The 18,710-nt window shown below is 36.5% G+C and overlaps 1 protein-coding gene across 2 annotated transcripts in view; it reads right to left on the bottom strand.

The window, feature by feature from the left end:
* Nucleotides 1–655: 655 nt before the first annotated feature.
* The window catches only part of phf24 (PHD finger protein 24), a 28,030-nt gene continuing 9,975 nt past the window's right edge, over nucleotides 656–18,710 (bottom strand). The window contains exons 2-9 of one of the 2 annotated variants that reach the window (XM_088435810.1): nucleotides 16,766–17,172; nucleotides 12,997–13,182; nucleotides 9,584–9,662; nucleotides 8,450–8,652; nucleotides 6,888–7,054; nucleotides 5,069–5,101; nucleotides 3,519–3,596; nucleotides 656–1,839 (exon numbers count right to left, since the gene is read on the bottom strand). In XM_088435810.1, coding sequence (XP_088291936.1) covers nucleotides 1,743–1,839; nucleotides 3,519–3,596; nucleotides 5,069–5,101; nucleotides 6,888–7,054; nucleotides 8,450–8,652; nucleotides 9,584–9,662; nucleotides 12,997–13,182; nucleotides 16,766–17,170 — 1,248 coding nt within the window. In that variant the 5' untranslated portion in view covers nucleotides 17,171–17,172 and the 3' untranslated portion in view covers nucleotides 656–1,742. The remainder of the gene's footprint in view (nucleotides 1,840–3,518; nucleotides 3,597–5,068; nucleotides 5,102–6,887; nucleotides 7,055–8,449; nucleotides 8,653–9,583; nucleotides 9,663–12,996; nucleotides 13,183–16,765; nucleotides 17,173–18,710) is intronic. The other variant, XM_088435811.1, reaches the window with a different exon arrangement.

Here is an 18,710-nt window from a genome sequence, read left to right as displayed (position 1 = left end):
CAAAATGATTTTGCCTCCCACATATGTAAATATTTTTTCTTAGTTCTAATCTCCATTGTCTCTCAAAAATGGTCTCCACAGTAAAAACAGTATGGCACTGTTACCTGTGCCTTCCTTCCACTGTGGGTTCCTCGACTTTTTTTTTTTTTTTTGTTCATGTAATTATTGCCTCTGTCTAGTTGTCGTCTTGGGGGGGCAACATTTTAGGCATCATTCTTTTTGGTTTTCAATATTGGCTTTCTTGGTTCAATAAATCCTACTGATTGCTCATCGTTTGTGGAGTCTGCTCTGAGATCAATCTTTCAACCCGTTTCCAACTATAACAGTTTTAGAAGCCATGCAGTGAGACAATTGTCCCACAGGTACAAAGATAATGAATGTAATAAAAAAAAAAAAAAAAAAAAAAAAACTCTGCTTATTTTATTACAGCATTGCGAGGTCTCCTACCCCACAAATTACAAAGGTGTTTGTTTGGGTCAGATTTTCTTTATTAACACACCATGGCTCAGAGAGGAAAAAAAAACAAAAATGTCATTAGTCGGATTTTTGAATTGTAAAAATGATGTCACATGAGTTTCCTTTTAAACTCTATGCTCTTGAATCCTTTATTTGATTCACGAAAAGGGAGAGAAGACAGAAACACAAGAGCCTGTAGGAGAGTTAATGCCATGCATTTATTTTAGCACTGTGACATCTCTCACATGATCACATTTTATGTCAATCATAATTTATTCACAAAGCAGACCTAGCTTCAAAACATAATTACAGGACATACACACATACATGAAGCTCTAGTTGTTATGCTAGTCGCTCATCAGGCATTGTAGTAGCAATTTTGTAATCTTTTGTCGAGTTTCCTATTTCACCAGCACATCTAACAGCCCCAGCACTTCAGCAACATAAAAGTCTCAACGGTGCCAATGTCACAGTTGTCCAACACCATCTTGCAGTTTCGAGGTGCATTTCATGACAGATCTAACCACCGTGTCAAAACACAGCACAACATGAACAAATCTAATTAATGGCTATACATCCATGTCACAAACTGGGTCACATCCGTATTCAAAGTACATTGGAAAAACAAAGATTTATGGATTAGTGTGAAGATAAAACGATGTACATCTGAAGATACACGAATAAATATAGATTTGTAATGCATTTATAATAAATTAGACTAGTTTGTATAGCAGCTCTATTACATATATTTTTGTACGGTATATGTTCTTTTGCCTGCAAGGTAAACATCCTCACAGACACCTAGTGTGCCCAAAACTTAATTTTGCATGTGCTTCGGAGTGGTGTGATTAACAATGTGATAGCAAATAAACACAATGCCATTACAGTAGCAAGAAATTTTCATAAAGACATTATGAGGCCCAAAGTAATCAATGCTTGTAAAGTAACAGCCCGTCAAAGTAACAACACCCGCACAGAGAGGTTAGTGCGTTGAGTCGAGTGTCACTTCGAAAAGCGCGAACATCCAAACTTCTTCACTCTCTCGGTTTCCAAAATACCTCTCTGGCTGCCTTCCACGTCCATCCCTCCTGCTGCCATTCACTTCATTTTGTATCTTGTTCTTTAATAGGCTTCAAAACCAACCAGATGCTTGACCCTCGCGCTCTATTTGTTCCATCGTTCAGCCTCGGTCACGCTGTCATCAGGTGTCTCGCTCATCCTCCTGCAAATTCTAATGTACATCCTCTCCCTCCCCCTCCCACTTATAGCCAGCGCAAGGTCCTGGACTATAGGGGAAGACGGATGTGCATGGCCGAACTATTGGGACGTGCGGCCAGGATGTAGATGGCACTCTCCCTGAGAAAGTCCGCCCATGACGTTGGCCTATCGAACACAGACAATATTAAAAACACATTACCGGCCCACGGCTCTACTCAATGACTTGCTCCTTCATTTACAGGTCATTTGCTTGTGCTGGCACTTACAATTACGGCAGATTAAAGTGCATTAAATTTAAATTGGAAAATGGCTTGGAAATGCCTGATCCTGTCCAGGATTTGCTGTTCTAAGAAATTAAAAATCTCTATAGAAACTAAAGTGCTGAATTCTGATTTACACACCAATGGAATAAATATTTAAAATAAAACCTGCAGTCATTAATACTTTGAGCACCGTTTCTTTTTTTTTTTTTTAAACTCACTCAATACCAAAGACATTTTTTCATTTATTTTTATTATTTTTCATCGTTATCACTTTTTTCTTCTTTTTCAAGCTGTCTGAAAATGGCAGGTGCTAAATTAATTAAGTAATCAATTATTTTAGGCAATTAAAAACTAAACTAATCATTTATTTTACACATTAAATTAAGCAATATCATAGCAGGTTCTAAAATAATCAATTACTTTGGTACTTAATTCATTTATCACCAACCATTTTAGTATTTAATTATATAAATAATTACTGTATGTCAGAAAGTCATCGAATTAGTAATTTATGTACTAAAGTAATAAATTATTTGAGTAGTTTTAGTAACTAAGGTAATCAATTACCTGGTACTTCAGTTCCCAAAGTAATTATTTTTATAAGAGTCCAGACATTTAATGTCCGATGCTTATTTATGTTTTCATTTATATCTTAAATCTTTCAATCTTTGGAACGTAAGAGATACTTAAAAAAATAACAAATCAAATACATGGCAAAAGGAGAACTAAAAAATGACTGGCACTAAATGACTTAAAAAAAAAAACAAAATAATCAATTATTTTAGGTAATTAAAGACTCAAATAATCAATTAAATTAGTATTTTAGTACCTAGTAGATTTTTGATGGACCATTATTAAGGACCAAAGTATCCGATTACTTCAGATAATCAAGTGATGAAGTAAAAAAATAAAATAAAATGCTGGTGTTAAAAGAGGTATTTAAAAAGGCTTTTCATCCTGATATTAAAAATATGTCATCTGTTTTTACAATAGTGTCAGTTCTTATACTCAACTTAGCTACTTCATCGCATTTCTATTTTAAATCTATTTCAGTGGCATATAAATAGTTGCTCTCTGATCCTCTTTTAAACATCCATCATTGAATTAAACAAATTATTTAAATAAAGCTAATGCTTATTAGAGGGTTGTTATTTTTAGTATTGGTCTTTTTTTAGTGTTACGATCATCATGACGTGTCTGCTCTGTTTTATTACTGGTTTATCACGTGCCACTATTAAAGCTGGATTTTGACTGTGTGTCAAAATGTTCTCTGATGAAAATTTAACATGACAACTGTCAAAACCGAATAGCTGTACTCCATCCCAGTGAGATATATATACTACACCATATTTTGTTGATATGAATTGTATTCATGAGAGAGAGACAAAAATAGAAACACTTTCAGGACGATCAAATCCTGCTCTCCAAGCATATTAATAAATGTGATATTATTTTTGTCATACTTTTATTTTGGAATTCATTGCTGTTAAAATACAAAGTTCCTATATGTTTTAATATGTTTTACAGGGTGCCTCTACCTGTATGTGCATGATTACATATTTGATTAAAGTCATTACAAACCGATTGTCATCAGTCTTGCTCTGTTCACTGCTGGAGCTGGCCGGGCTGCTCTCACATATGGGACCAACGTGACTTATACTTTTGCACACAAGAAAAAAACACACACACACACACACACACAAAAGTGATTATTAATAATCAATTTGAACTGACCAGTGTATAAAAAAGGTAAAAACTAAAAACATTTGTGGGGGGTTGTAAGTTTGTAAAAACGTTTACTAAAATTATTTACATTGTCAACAGTTCGTAACTCAAACTCCTCATTTGGGTTGCTGGCTCACTGGTGCCTCTCCCAGCTGACTTGAGGCAGTAGGCAGGGGACACCCTGGGCCAGTTGCCACCCAATTGCAGGGCACTCAGGGGCAAACAACCATTAATGCACCCAATCCCACCTAAGGACAATAGCCATGCATGTTTTTGGAGTGTGGGAGGAAGCATGAGTGCCCGGAGAGATCCCAAGTAGGCTCGGGGAGAACAGGCAAACTCCACACAGGAAGGCAGGAGCGAGCTGGAATTGAACACAGGCGAACGTGCTAAACATTGTCCCACCAGGCCCTATGTTGGTCGCATTGTAAATTGGGAGCCCCACTGTTCATATGACATACGTATTTTTCACTTGATGTACCCCATATTTTTCTATTCTATTCTATTCTATTCTATTCTATTCTATTCTATTTGTTTTTCATCTTCATGTTTTAATTGTGTTGTATTTCTGGTGCACAAGGACAAAAATGGCATTTTACTTTATTCTTATTTGTATGTATGTCAGAATCTAGTCTATCACTACTTTTCGCTAACAGAAAAACAAAGTCGCATTTGCAGTCAATTATTGTATTTAAAAAAATGTTGGCCAGAAAAAAAGTGCAACAGCGAGTGTCATTTTTATGCAGTGATGAAAAAGTGTGTATATATTTATTTTTTCTCTTTATCTGGTATTACTAATTCAATGTTGTGTTTGCAAAGTCAAAAATGTTTGCTTACTAAGTGAAACCAGGTTATATAAACAAATGTCTCTTAGTTTTCACATGAGTACCCAAATAGTCTCGCACATTGACAGATCTACAAAATGAGTTATCACTATTGTATTTTTTTTAGTCTGAATTGTCTGGCCTCGAAAGAAAGGGAAAGAAAAAAAAAAATCAATATTGCATAGCACCTTTGCAAAACAGCTGTCAAAAGTGATGGTACTTACTTGGAATTCTGTAATTAATGACCTTTATTTAAGCTGCACTTTAGTGTTTGTCATACCAAAAAGCACTTAAACTCACTTTGTTTAGAGTATCCACCTTTATTATAAATGGCGCTCTTAATTCACATGTATAAAATCAGCTAAGAATCTTAGGATAAACAAGCTCATCATGTGAAGGGCTCCCCACTCCTCACGATCAACTTCATTCTAGGGCTTGCTTGAGTCCCTTATTGCTGCATTCTGGTTAAGAGTCTAAATGGATAGGTTGTCTGAGCATGCATGATAAGTATTGCAGAGAGTACTTGGGGTGTTGAAGCGATAGAAAGGAGATGAGCCGTGCACATTGCTGAGTCGCACTCACCCGCAATTCATAGGCGCGCAGAGTCCCATAATTCTGTGTGGTTGGTGTGTCACATGATGAACAGGTGAGCAGGATGGAATGGTGCATGTGAAATAAGACATTAGGAGATGTGGGTGAAGCGCATGCAAGTTTGTCTCAGTGGTGTGACTATCATTTACCAAAGAATGATTTCAAGTAAATGTAAAGATAATCCAAGAGGATCCTTCTTGAAAGAATTTCTCAAGGGTAATATTGCAAATATTTTTATGTGTTGTTGATAATACATATGGGAGACAATTATTTTTTTTCCACCATTGACACACAGACAATAATATTGTAAACAATGAGTATCAACAAATTACAGAATATCAGATGTTACGCTCAAACATACGCTCAGTTGTCATATTACATCCCCGTGGATATTAATGTGATAAACGTGCAGTTGTCAGCCACAAATACAGAGTTCATATTGCACAATATTGAGCGGGTTTCCTGAAAGCGCTTTGAGCCAAATGAATGAAGAATCAATATAATAGGGATGGATGCAACAAAGCCCGTCTTGCCCTTAGTTAGTGTATTCATTAAAAGCACACAAATAAATAAATAAATAAATACATAAATAAATAAATAAATAACCAGTCAAAACATACCAAAAAGGGTTTAAAAATATTGTAGTGGCATGAGAAAATCCCAAATCAAACGTAGTTTAGAAACTGTGCAAAAACCTTGTATATCATGTCCTATTAATTTCTTTGTAGAACGATTTTCATAAAATAGAAACATGCGTCATCGAACATCATGACAGAGCATGCACAGGTTTTATGCGGAGGGTCATGAAAATGAATGAGTCATGCGGGATACAAAGCGCAGACTTTGGATTAGGTCTTAGGTCATTTGCAGTATCCTGCGACCTCAACAGTCATTATTATTGAAAATGAACAAACACCACTTCATACTTGGTTCGAAATTCAAATGGTGAAGGATGACGTCCCCAAAAAAGTAAATACAGTGATGATTATATTTTTCAAACACACATTGAAGCAGAAGACAATCTCATCTGCATAATAAATGGCAAAATAATGTAATACGTATAATGACTATATAATAAATGATGTGATTATGATGAGAAGGGAGCGAGGGACAGATATATTATTTTGCTTTTATATTTTGGCGTATTCAAAGAATTGAATGAGTATGAGTACCAAGATTAATGGAGTTATAATTGTAGTCCATCATTCAAGTTAATATATTATTACAAAACAAGTAAATATAAAAGACATTAAAGTTGAATTTAATGATTGTTGGTAATAAGGCCATTCGACAGCATTAGGTAACACCATTTATTTTTCTAAACAGAGGAATAGAATGAATTCATTTCCCTTCATTAGAAACATCACACACGGGAAACTTTTATTTAACTTGAACATCAGTAAAGTGTCCTAAAAAAGTTGAAATCATCTTCTAAGATGCAACGTACAAAGCATCGGGAAAATGGAGTGCCCTGTCGACTACAAAATATGGTAATTATTTTTGAAAGGTTTAAAATCTAAACGTAATTCAATAACAAGCTAACGTTTTGAAAAAGTATTGAATAATTTTATTTCATGACTTTTACAGGAGTAACATCCCTAACACTGTTAATGGTTCAACATTAACAAATAAACTCTATTTTAGAACTAACAAGTGTTTAATAGTGTGATAAGAAAACAACATTTTAAGTGGTAGTCCAAAACGCTAGATTAAATACATTAATCTTCAAAACCTATTCAAAAGTGGCATCCACAATGAATCATTTAGGACATATTGACTGTGTGTGATAGATCTCATTTTGTGCACTCACCTCACGTTGCAGGACTGTGAGTCTTTGCTGAGCTTGTTGAACCAGGATTGCTGGGCCTGGCGACATTCTGCTCTTGTGATCAGGCCATCCTCATCCAAATCCAGACCCAGGAACACTGACCGAGCAGTGTCTCTCTCCTTGGCAGTCAGGAGGCGCACAAGAGAATTCTGGGGGAAGCAAGTTGTATCGAGTATTAGATAATGGCATTTGAGACGCGTATGAAGGATCACGATTTGGAATGTTAAAAAAAGTTCTGATCCAGTTTGGGCACAAGAAAAGTCCTTTCAGCAATGTTACTCTCCATTTGCCATTTTGTGCAAACTGGAGTTTATGCGAGCTGCCCACCAGTCAATAAATGGGCAAAATTCCAAGAAAATTCCACTAGGCCATTCACATCTCATGCACAATTATTGAGATGGATAGCATATTTTTTCTGCCCCCCCCTTCATGGCAGTGTGAAGCTGTGTTTTAACAGGGCAACTTTCGTATGTAGCCAAGGAGTGGATGTTTTGCAATGCAATAGCATTCTTAGCAACAGTGTTACATTTCACCAACAGCAACATTTCTTTATGTGCGAGTCTTCAAGGAAGACATTGAAAAATGTACTCAGAGCCCTGCCTTGACATCAGGAAATGTCGGATGAGATTTAGCTTTGGAGCCTTTCAAGTTTCAATCCCACCAGGCTTGGCTCAGACCTCTCTGTTGTTGTCTTACATGGCAGTGTTATTGTAAGCTGGTGTGAACTATTTTGGCTAGGACTGGATTATTGGCAAAAAAAAAAAAAAAAGGGTAAGGCTGGAGCAATTCCTTGAGTACCTCGAATGCCTTGGTCTGAAAAAAAAAACGCCCGCTCCCCTGATACCCTCCTTATTAGTGTACACATCAAAAATATAAGGTCAAGCCGCTTGCAGAAACAATTTTAAAGGCTTAGCATTACATTATAATATGCTGAACACTCATCGAGAAGGCCAACTTTAAAATAAACATTAGTTTACCAAAAAAATATATGAGCATGAATACCTTTTTGTGGTTTTATTTTGAAGTCTTTCAACTGTTGCACTCTACTCCTGATGCAAAGAACAGAAAATGTTGTTCTGAAATCAAGTTCAATCGCCAATTCAGGATGTTAACAACCAATTCAGAATGTTAAGAAATAGCCTACTTGGTTATTGTCAAACATAACCTGTTGCAAGTATGGCTTTGACACCTTTATAGCTGTCTCATGCATGACTTAGCCGCCAGCTAGCAGCGCTTGAGTGTTCCATATGTGATGGACATAAATGATTTTGCACACTTTGATGCTCACAGCTTGACACAGTTGCTGTTCCAACCAATCATGTTTTAATCAACCATAGGATTTTTTTTTTAATATCAGAAGGACAAGTGATATGACACCTTTTGAAAAAAAAAAAAATACATTGGTCTGCACAAAATTGTGGTTAGTATACTGTGGCACGAAAACAAACATGCAATACAAGATGTAAAAAGTTCTTAAGCATTTCGTATCCTCATTAAACAAATGAGGTTACGAAACCTAAAAAAAAAAACAACACTTTCTTTACCTCAGTTCGAAACTTTCTCAAAACTGCCAGTGATTCAAAATAGAGAAAGTCCGGCCATTCGATGTGACCCTTCTTCTCAGGGTCCAGCGCCGCAAATTGGGCAAGGACTTCTTCCTCTTGCTCATCACTCAGGTCTTTCTCAAACTGCTGCTTGGATACAAAGTGGTGATACTGCAGCAACTCGTCCGATACCAGGCACGACTCTACAGCACAAAGAACAATTAATGACATACGGTACACCTTCATTAGTCACTGAGAACATTTCTTCAATTATAATGAATTTCCCATGACACATTTCAGACAAAGCAAAGTTCTCTCCCCCGCTGGTCTATAAAAGAATTAAAACAGATATGTACTTAAGGATAATGAGACTGAGAGCAAGTAAAGTGGCTGTTTGACTGTTAAAAATAGAAAATATTAATGGAAATCCTATTTCATGAGAAATTTTCCTCACATCCCCAAAAGTGAGGAGGAAATTTTTGGAATACCACTCTTATTATTAACTCATTCAAAGCCAAAGGCATATTTTTGTGTATTTTAAGAACCCAAACATTCAATCCAAAATAATTATTTAAATGTATTTCAAGGTATTTTTTGAAGTATTTGGCTAAAGGTGGGTCTAAAAATGGACTAAATGAATTAAGAACAAAAGTAATAAATAACTACAAGGAATTAAATACTAAACTAGTTGATTACTTAAGTACGAAGTACCAAAGTAATCATACTTTAACAGAATTACTTTAATTTAATTACTGTGGTCCTTTGGTCCCTAAAGTATTCTATCAATTAGTATCACCTTAGGTAATCTATTACTTTGTCACTTAGTTCTAACGATCTAAACTTGATTAGGTACTAAATTACTAAAGCAAACCATTACTGAATTACTTAATTAGTACTTAATTCCCGAAAGGAAGGTATTATTTCAGCTCTAAATTCATTTTGTACCAGCCATTTTTAGACCTTTCTTTAGGTAAACCAAGTGTTGAAACAAAGTGTTAATAACTACCTGGGAGCGAATATCTGGACTTAAAAAACATGTTAAAAGAGTGAAAAGTCATAAACGCCAACACACCTTTAAATAGCTTGCGTCAAATGCACATAGAGCAGTTTTTCCAGGGTTATTCAGGAACTCACCTGGGATGATCTTACACTGCTTAAAGGTCTCCATAAGGCTGTACATTTCTTCTTCTGTTAACAGTAGATTCAAATTATCCTGCAAGAAACAGGGACAGGCAGGATTACGTTGCAGTTAACAGGCATATTGAATCAACTATTTGACACAGTTCATTAAAAAAACCTCATGGTATGATAAAATAAAAAATGAGTGAAAAAAATGCATTATTCAAACAAAAAAAGAACTCTATTTAGACATCAATGTCCATCAAATTGGCTGTCTAAGGAGTTGGTGTCTGACATAAAGCGCTTAACAAAATCAAAAATCTAAAAATTAATTCAGAAACTAACGGGAAGCCAATATAAAAACAAAAGAACACGGTTAAATGTGTTTGAGGTCGCTTCTAGAGCTCTAAATCAAGTATATGTGACATCATGCAGAAGAGTGAATGGAAAAAGCTTGGACAGCAGCAAATGAAAGTGTCACAGAGTAATGAATGCACTCCACAAGCTATATTTTCAAGATGATGAAAAGAACTGGTAACAGAAACTCCATTAGCCTTAAATTGGAGGACATAGTCCGGGTCATTCTTTCATACATTCTCTGTGTTCAGCTCCTTTTGGCAGATGCGAGGAACTGGTTGCCACACATGAAATGAACTCTTGTGGAAGGACGTAGAAAAACAATTGCAAACACAGTGGCCACTTGGGGTTTCTTGGGGACCATCAGTTCTAAATAGAATGTACTGGTTTAAAATATGTAAGCAAGAGGTATGGTTTATTGAGGTACAGTTCAGGAGGATCTATGATGAAACACCTTTGTTTAAAGAATGTCATATTTTGTGCAGTGGTCAAGATCATCAACTTGGATCAGATGATAACAAATTGCATGAAATTCAACGTTAAATAGTGTTTGACATTTTATAAATGATCTGAAAGCTGCCTTTTAAGTCAATTTCATTTTGACAGAGTTCTTCATTGTCTTTAATCCACAGGAGCATAACCATTAAATTGTTACTGCCGGTGAAACAGTGCCTGCAGAACAATAAATATCAATCTCATAAATGTCAAAATATAAACAGGATTTGAGCCCCATAAAGAAAAAAAAAATACAGCGTTTATATTTTCAATCTGAACCTAAAGAATAAAGCAATATTGGTAAAGCAACTCAAAAAAATAAATATACTAATAACAATATCATTAATCATTTGCATTGAAGCAATTAAAAGAAAAGAGAAAAAAATGATCAGTGTCAAAGAAGAGTGAAACACATGTTATTGCTAAAAGTTTCCATCAGAATATAGAATATAACAGAACTAATAATGTTCCAAAGCTTGTTTGCAAAAGTATTTGGGTTGAGCAAGTATCAGTATCAAACAGATAGCGTTCTGTATTTTGGGGTATCGGTATTTGCGATGACAGCCGATACAAACACTCAACAAGCTCTTGGATCAGTTTTATGATCACAAAGTAGCGTTCACAAAGAAGAAGACAAAATTGATGTTAATGTAATGAGACGATATGTTGTATGGATGATCTGTCATCGATTTTGGGGCAAATTTTTCAAAACATTATCGTTGTTTTGATATCAGTGACTACTCAGCAATTGGGTCCTCATACTGGTGTTTGTCTGGAATAAAACATAAAAAGTGGTATTGAACATTCCTTCAAAGATATTTTTCTGGAGTTAAAGATTTTAAGTATGTTTCAGTAACACTGCTAAAAATGACTTTATCCTTTGAATTCGGTGGCTATTGAGCATTCTGTTCTTTTTGTTAACCTTTGTAGAGTTTTAAACTTTTCCTGAGCCTTAGACACCCCCATGTATGAGAATTGACAGCTTGCTTTTGTAAGTTGATTTTTACGTTGTTACAGCAGCAAAGGATGGGTGCCTCCCGAGGCTGCAACTCTACAATAGAGACATGATAGGATTTTTTTTTTTTTTTAACCATACCCTTAGGAAAAAGGTGTGATGATGATAATAAACATTTCCCCTTTCTTACCGACAGCCATTCATCCAAACACACAGCAGTGTGCTTTGAGGCCTTGCTATAAATACACATGTAAAAAAAAAAAACACTCACATTCTGAAGCAATAAATGCTGCAAATAGTTTTTTTTTTTTTTCAACAACTGACATTTAAGAGTTTTCTCATTCTTTGTCACTGAGACACAAAAGTCTTCCGGACCACATTCCTCTCCCAGTGAAGTACCCAACAAAAGACAGAGGACCTTTCAGGGTCCTTTCTCAGAGTGGCTGAAAGCCCCCCTAAAATGCCTCTCTGAGAGTGTTTGGCATTTGATTTAATTTGCCAGTGCTGATGGAGCACAGCAAAGCCTCTACTCCACAGTGAAGCGTTCTTGAGCAAAACACTCTTCAGCCCATTGCAGGAATTAACACAGACTATATTATTTTTCCAGCAGGGTCATGACCAGCAAAGATACTTTTGGCATACAGTTTGAATATGGGTTTGACTACTACCTGGAAGTACTTCAAACTTTACTTTCAAACTTCACAACCTTTGATTTCTAAGCTGTGATGACAAATGCTGTACAGTATACGTATTTCTCAAATTGATTGGCTGACCAATTGCTGATTGTGTATTGAATACCTTCGTAAATATTGAATGGTTTGATTATAAGGGCGATAACCTAGGCTAAGACAGACCAAGTTAAGTGCGATTTTTTTTTTATTTTATATTAAATTGTGAAATTATTTATGACTTCAATAAAGCAGTAAATTCCAACCAACTGGTTGTAATTTTCATTTTTTTAAATGTGATAATTTTGAAATTTGTCAGATAGACACACGTAATCCACATCATCGTCAAAGAGCTTGATTATTTGGTCACTAAATATGATGATTTTTTTTTTTTATTGGTTTGTTTCAGTTCCACAAACATATGCAATAGGTGTCCTTGGGGAAAAAAATTCTAAAAGGGGCTCCTAACTCCAAAAAGTTTGAAAAACCCTGGTTTTAGGTATTTATTAACTCATTACTTTCTACTGTGGTTGTATTAGGGTCAAATGTGATAGAGACCCATCAGAAGAGGAACTGTGGGGAAAATGCCCCATCTTGTGTTATTATACCCAGCCTATTCATTTGTGGCCACTGCTGGATCTATTTTGTCTCAGCAAGACATCAAAGTTAATTGCATCACATCAAAAAGGCCATACAGATGAATAGGCTTGCCCTCAGGAGGATCTAAAACTGAAAAAATAACTGGAACTATTTATTTACATGGCTGATTAATCAAAACAGCTTCAATAATAAGCTCTGAATTTGGAAAGTGGTATTTTAATGTACACTCTTGCTGGGTGTACATTAAAATATGTATGTAGCATTTGATTTAAAATTTACATAGAATGTGGATATTTGCTGCCATTATTTCAGACATTTTTTGTATGAATGTTGCAACAAATTATGATGCTTACACAATAGTAGCAACTCCAGCCCGTAACTGTATGAGCTGTATCCCTCATCTCCTGCAAGGCTTCTGCGCGCAGGTAGCCCAACTCCCTAAGGCAGCCGTCATGGAACACCCGAGTGCAGATCCTGCATGGGTAGAGATCGTCGGCGGTCCAGACCTCACATACGTCGCACATCTCATCACTGGGTGGCTGAGGTTGAAGAAAAAAAAAGTTATTTTGCTTGTGAGTGATTTACTAAATTGGCACATGAAATTGTGTGGAAGCAAACTGTTGCCAGTGAATAGTCACACGTTATATTTTTGTCTATAGAGGGGATAGGATCTTGACCAAAATGAATTTCTCTTTGCATGCCAGCATTGTACTGAGCAGATTACAGTTCTCTGGTGACCTGAATAAAAACAATTGGTATAGAAAAAGGACAGATGGAAACAAATCCAAATCATTAAATGTACAATTATCTAACTTGCCAATACGCCCACTAAATTTGCAGTAAGTCTCCTGCTTTTTTTGTTGTTGAAAGATTTAAAGCTTGTTTCTCCGACATCTTTGCACCCTGATCAAGTCGTTCCAATTTTAATGAGTTCACCTGTCCTGTCTAAATAATGAGAAAGCAGGTGGAAAAGATTACTTAGTGTTTGCTAGATGGATAATTAGAGGGGTGGTGTGTTCCTATGTCCATTTCCTGCTGCCTCAATTAACATGCAAAAGCCACTGTGCTAACGAAGGAAGCAAGCGCACGATGCTTGCTATTTTCCACCATAAATAAAACTCTACACCTGTCTTATCGCTTTTCAAATGCCACGGCACTTCTTTCAGGAATTTGACCGAAACACCTGTGACTTCTCTTGTGACCTCACACTAAAGAATACCGCTAGTTCCCTCATTAAAATGGCATCTAATATTTTACCGGGGCACTGTAATTGTACAGGAGCAGATGTAACAAGAAGCATGAATGCAAATATCATTTGGTAACTATGGGAACACACATGCCTATCAATATGTGAGCACTGGGATTTCTGTTGAGTTATGAGCCAGTCAAACTGCCGCTGAATGGAGTTGTGTTTTGGCTTGGATGATTTTCCCTCAGTAATCCTTTGGGTAACTGCAGTGCAGTGGAATAAAACAAAAATGCCAAATTGAGTATGAGCCTGGACTTTGAAGAGCAGAGGCCATTAAAGATTCACTATTATATAGTCCACAAAATGGGGAATTGGAACCCATTTGCAGGGGAGATTCTATCAATTCCCTTCCCACCTTTGAGGCGCCACTGAACGACGTGCCAAATTTTCTAACACCACAATTGGCAAAGCCGAATTTAATATCATTGGCTATTGTCTGCGCCGATCCATCCAAATTTTCGATGGTGCCGGAGACAATACTGAAATAACGCTAAAATAGACCGGAATTCAAATGCGCTTGCTGTAATTTCAATGCAGTGAAGACTGAACTCACTAAATGGTTACGCGACTTTTGTGTGGTGTTAACCAGTATAAATGGAGCAAACAGATAGCATCTAATTCAAAAAGCAAACACAGCTGGGGAAATGCTCAGCTAACTGCACTGCCAAGCAGATTATGTCTCAGTGCGCCTGTGCTATATGCACGTATTTAAATGAGATAACAAGCATATACTTAGCGGAAGAATCGCCCACCTCTATGCAAATGAACCTCATTGACAAACATCACGTTCAATAACACCAGTGCTAATAGCTTAGTTTGCGTATTGAGAGAGAAAGTATAAATTTGGCATCTCACGCTTTTTTATTTTTAACGGTTCTTGTTTTTAGGCTGTCTGCTCATCTAATAAGTGTGAAATTACACAATCATGTAAATGTTGTTGGCTGATCATTTCAGAAAATATCCCGGATTTTTGCTTAGTTGTAATGTTGGTTAATTTGCTCATACAGAATGTTAAATTTGTACAATACAGTTTTGCGCCAACAAAAAAGACTATTTTCAGCGATACCAAAACAACAGGGTGACGAATGTTCTATAAATCTTAAACTTTGGGCATAATTCAATGTTTGATCCTGTTTGACTTTTGCTTAGTTGTATTTCCCAATTACTTTCAAAATACAAAAAAATTGAAAGTAATAAATAGGGCTGACGCAAAAATGAAATCTTAATTTTTGGTTTTCATTGATTTCAAGCAAAATAACAAACCCCAAAAACATTAATTTACATGTTTAACTTTTATTTAAAACGATCATGTGAAAAATATTCAGAAAAATAATAGTGTATAGTCATTTTAAATGAGCTTTTATAAAAACTTAACATTCATATCTTGTGCTAAAAAAAGTAACTTTTCATTGCTTGTGCATGATTTGTTTGAATGCCACATTGAAGTAGTTAGCAACCATTGTCAACACATCTACCATTTGGGCAAAATAATGATTTCATGTTTTAGCTAATTTCACAATTTTATAAAGACAAATGAATGTATTAAATTATATCTATTGCCCAGTCATATGTCTGTGCAAATTGCTTTTGGCGTTAGAGGCTCCAAACCATCCACAGTATGTGTAAAAACTAAAATTTGTGCTAAGAATTGTGAACGTGTGCATGTGGAAGTTGTGGGTTTGATTCCCCCTCTGGGCTTCCTGTATGGTGTTTGCATCTTTGTGTTTCCTGCAACTAGATGGCAACCATTTTGGGAACCTTGTTCCTCCTCCTTAATCTTTTCTGTATCCAATGGTAAAACAATCAAAGGCCTCCGAAAAAAGGAAGTGATTCTCCAACAAATATTTCTCAAACTAAATGAACAACTTAAACAAATTGTCACACTAGTGAAATCAAAAATGTAATGTTTCCTCTCAAAGCATTCATATGGCAAAATAACTTGTAGAATTGATCAACGACACTATTGATTGCTCAGCATTTATGACACGACAACCAATTACTGATTTTGCATTAAATGGCACATATCAGCCAATCAAGCTGATCAGATTGGCGTGAGATCTAAAATTATCTACAGACATATTCTAAACATTATATTTTTATTCCCAAAAATGTCTAAATAATTTAAGCGAAACCTTGATAGGAAAACCTTGACCTTTAGTTGCATTAAATCATTAACATAGTCCACTTCACATAAAAGGGAGGCGATGTTTTTACAAAATACTGGCACAATAAAAGCAGCATTTGTTCCACTTAACTTGCCACCGTGTGCAATTATTTGTCATTAATTACAGATTAAACCGTGCCAACTGTCTTGTGGTCTAGACAGGCTCTGCGTGGATAAGCTTGAATTTTTTGTCTCTCAGAAAAAATCTTTTACTTAATTTTTTTAATCCAGTCACCAGAGACATTTCTCAGCACAATATTTAGTCTTGAAAACTCATTACTTAATGGTGTGAGTAAGTGTGAACTCCACCGTGTTCTCCTCCAGGTCCATGCATGCGGGTCACTTTGCCGAGACCGGCGAAGCAACTCACCCCCTTGATGCTCTGTGTGAAGTGCCCTTGTGCGCACAAAAGTCACACAGTGTGTTTGGAATTTAATGACCATTTTGAACTTTTCAACTTTCTCACATTCTCCGAGAATGTTAAGAGAAAAGCTCAACATTTCCTCGCTGAATGGTTTCGACTTTGGACGATGATACCGGATCATTTGCTGCTGTTGCCATGGATACTGACTTGGTTTAAATACCTCTTTAATCTTATGCCTCGGGGATTTAATATGTGTGTAGAGTAAGTCATTTTATATGTATTGTACTTTCATGCGTCATTCACCCATGCTTTTAATTGACATATTGATTATGCTATTGCCATTACCTGCTCTTTTTTGGCCAGCTCTACTTCTAGAGGCTGATCATCATCTGCTTCCCTCTTGGGCCGCACATAAGCAGGCGGTGTAAGCTGGTGACTCTTTTCCAGATCTTCAGGCTCAACTCCTTTCCCATCTCGTAACCTGGACCAAGCTTCCTGGTTGACAGAAGTGGTCTGCTGGGCTGGGGACGGGCCGGTGCCACTTTCTGTATCTCCACCTTCTCCATCCTCCGTGTTCTTCTCCTCGGCTCCTGGTGAGGTTTTAGCTGGCACGTCACCGTCTTCTGGGTCTCCCTCTGCCGGCTTGACAAGCGCCGCGCGGTCCTTGATGCCTGACTGAAATGCTGAAACCACAGCGGTGCACCTCTGCACCTTGTCCACCGGCTGCTTCTTTGACATGAGCACACCCATGGCTGCACACAGATGGGGAGAGGAGGGAACAGGGGACACTTGCGTGAGTAGTGTGAAAAGGCCTGAGGGGGCTCACATAGTAGATCCATCTGTTTTCCGTTAAAGGAAAAAAACAACAACAACATATACATCATCTCTGCGCTATTAAAGTAGACTTTCCCCACTCAGTTGTATCTGAGCTTTTTCATTTCCTGTCTTTAAAGGTGAAACAAAAATACACTCATCTCTATTCCCGTGCAGCAGTAGTACGTTGTCTGCCCCAGATTGCTTCTGTCATTTCAAAAATGAAAGAGTGAAAAAAAAGCTGATGTGTTTTGGACGGTAGGCAAACAGATATACGTATTAGGAATTGCGTTGTTCTCAACAAACACGAGTGAGAATTTCAGTACACGAGCAATGTGTTCTAACAAGATTTAAGATAGTTATGTTAGATTATTTTTTCTCGCTTCAGTATCACCATCAGCATTGCTATATTTGGCTATATTTTTATGGTAAGAACTGTTGACAAGTTTGAAGTTTGCCATAATTAGAAAATGTTTAGAATGTTAGGAATAAGAATTGTTTGTGTCAGATCAGATCATCACACTGAAAGCACAAAGTTAGAGGTTGAAAATGTGTGTAATGTGATTTAAAAACCACTTTAACTATGACTGTAATTAACAAATTATAATTAATTTATTAACACTCTTAATACAGTCCTGTTTATGGCCATAAAGAAATGGTATGTGATGTAGTTTATTTGGAAATTCAAATCCTATACAAAAAAAACCTCAATTTGTTCTACAGCTTAAATGCTTTGAAATGCTTGCTGTTAAACAAATGATCTCTTCAACAACTGTTGACTCAGTATCAGACTTTCAGTTTTGAAGGTCAAGTCCAGTTCACTGTTATCATTATGAGAACTGACCCTAACTAACCAAGATATAAATCCATCATTTAAATAACTTTTCCATTTTTCAAAACAAAATGGCGTCTTATTTCATGTATCAGCTTCTCAGAGTGACTTCCAACTATTAGGTAGCCTTTCTTCTCAACTATCTTTAACCTGCAGGTCAGAATACGTAACTTCCCATTCCCCAAGTCAGCTATTTTATCAGAGTTCTATAAATCCCAGGAGAAATGCCTTTCTGTTAATTGAACCTGCAAAATACAGATACACCGCATCTATCGCTACAACACCAGTCATGCTAAATCCAATTAAAAGTTTTACTCCATTAAGCGCAGTTATCTAATAGTTAGTGTATGTTCTTCATTTATCCTGGCTTCCTCCCACAAACCAAGGACATGCTTTTTAGATCAACTGAAGGCTCTAAAATGCCAATAGGTGTGATTGTGGGAGTAAATTGTCTATATGTGCCCTGCAACGCTTACAGTTAGCTGGGATATAACATCTTGGGTGATTTTGTTGCTGGGAACACTTTTCAGGTTTGGAAAATAACACTGAAGAATGATGGTCTTAGCACACTATAAGAAATATTGGGTGAATTTCCATATCTACATCAAAAATTGGGACAGTTGTTATCTTCCTCTCTAACAACGC

Source organism: Hippichthys cyanospilos, chromosome 15, assembly GCF_059441005.1.
Source record: "Hippichthys cyanospilos isolate Australia breed blue-spotted pipefish chromosome 15, RoL_Hcya_1.0, whole genome shotgun sequence".
In the NCBI taxonomy this organism is placed as follows: domain Eukaryota; kingdom Metazoa; phylum Chordata; class Actinopteri; order Syngnathiformes; family Syngnathidae; genus Hippichthys; species Hippichthys cyanospilos.
The sequence above is the reverse complement of the archived record's forward strand: the minus strand, read 5'-3'. Positions and strand labels throughout refer to the sequence as shown.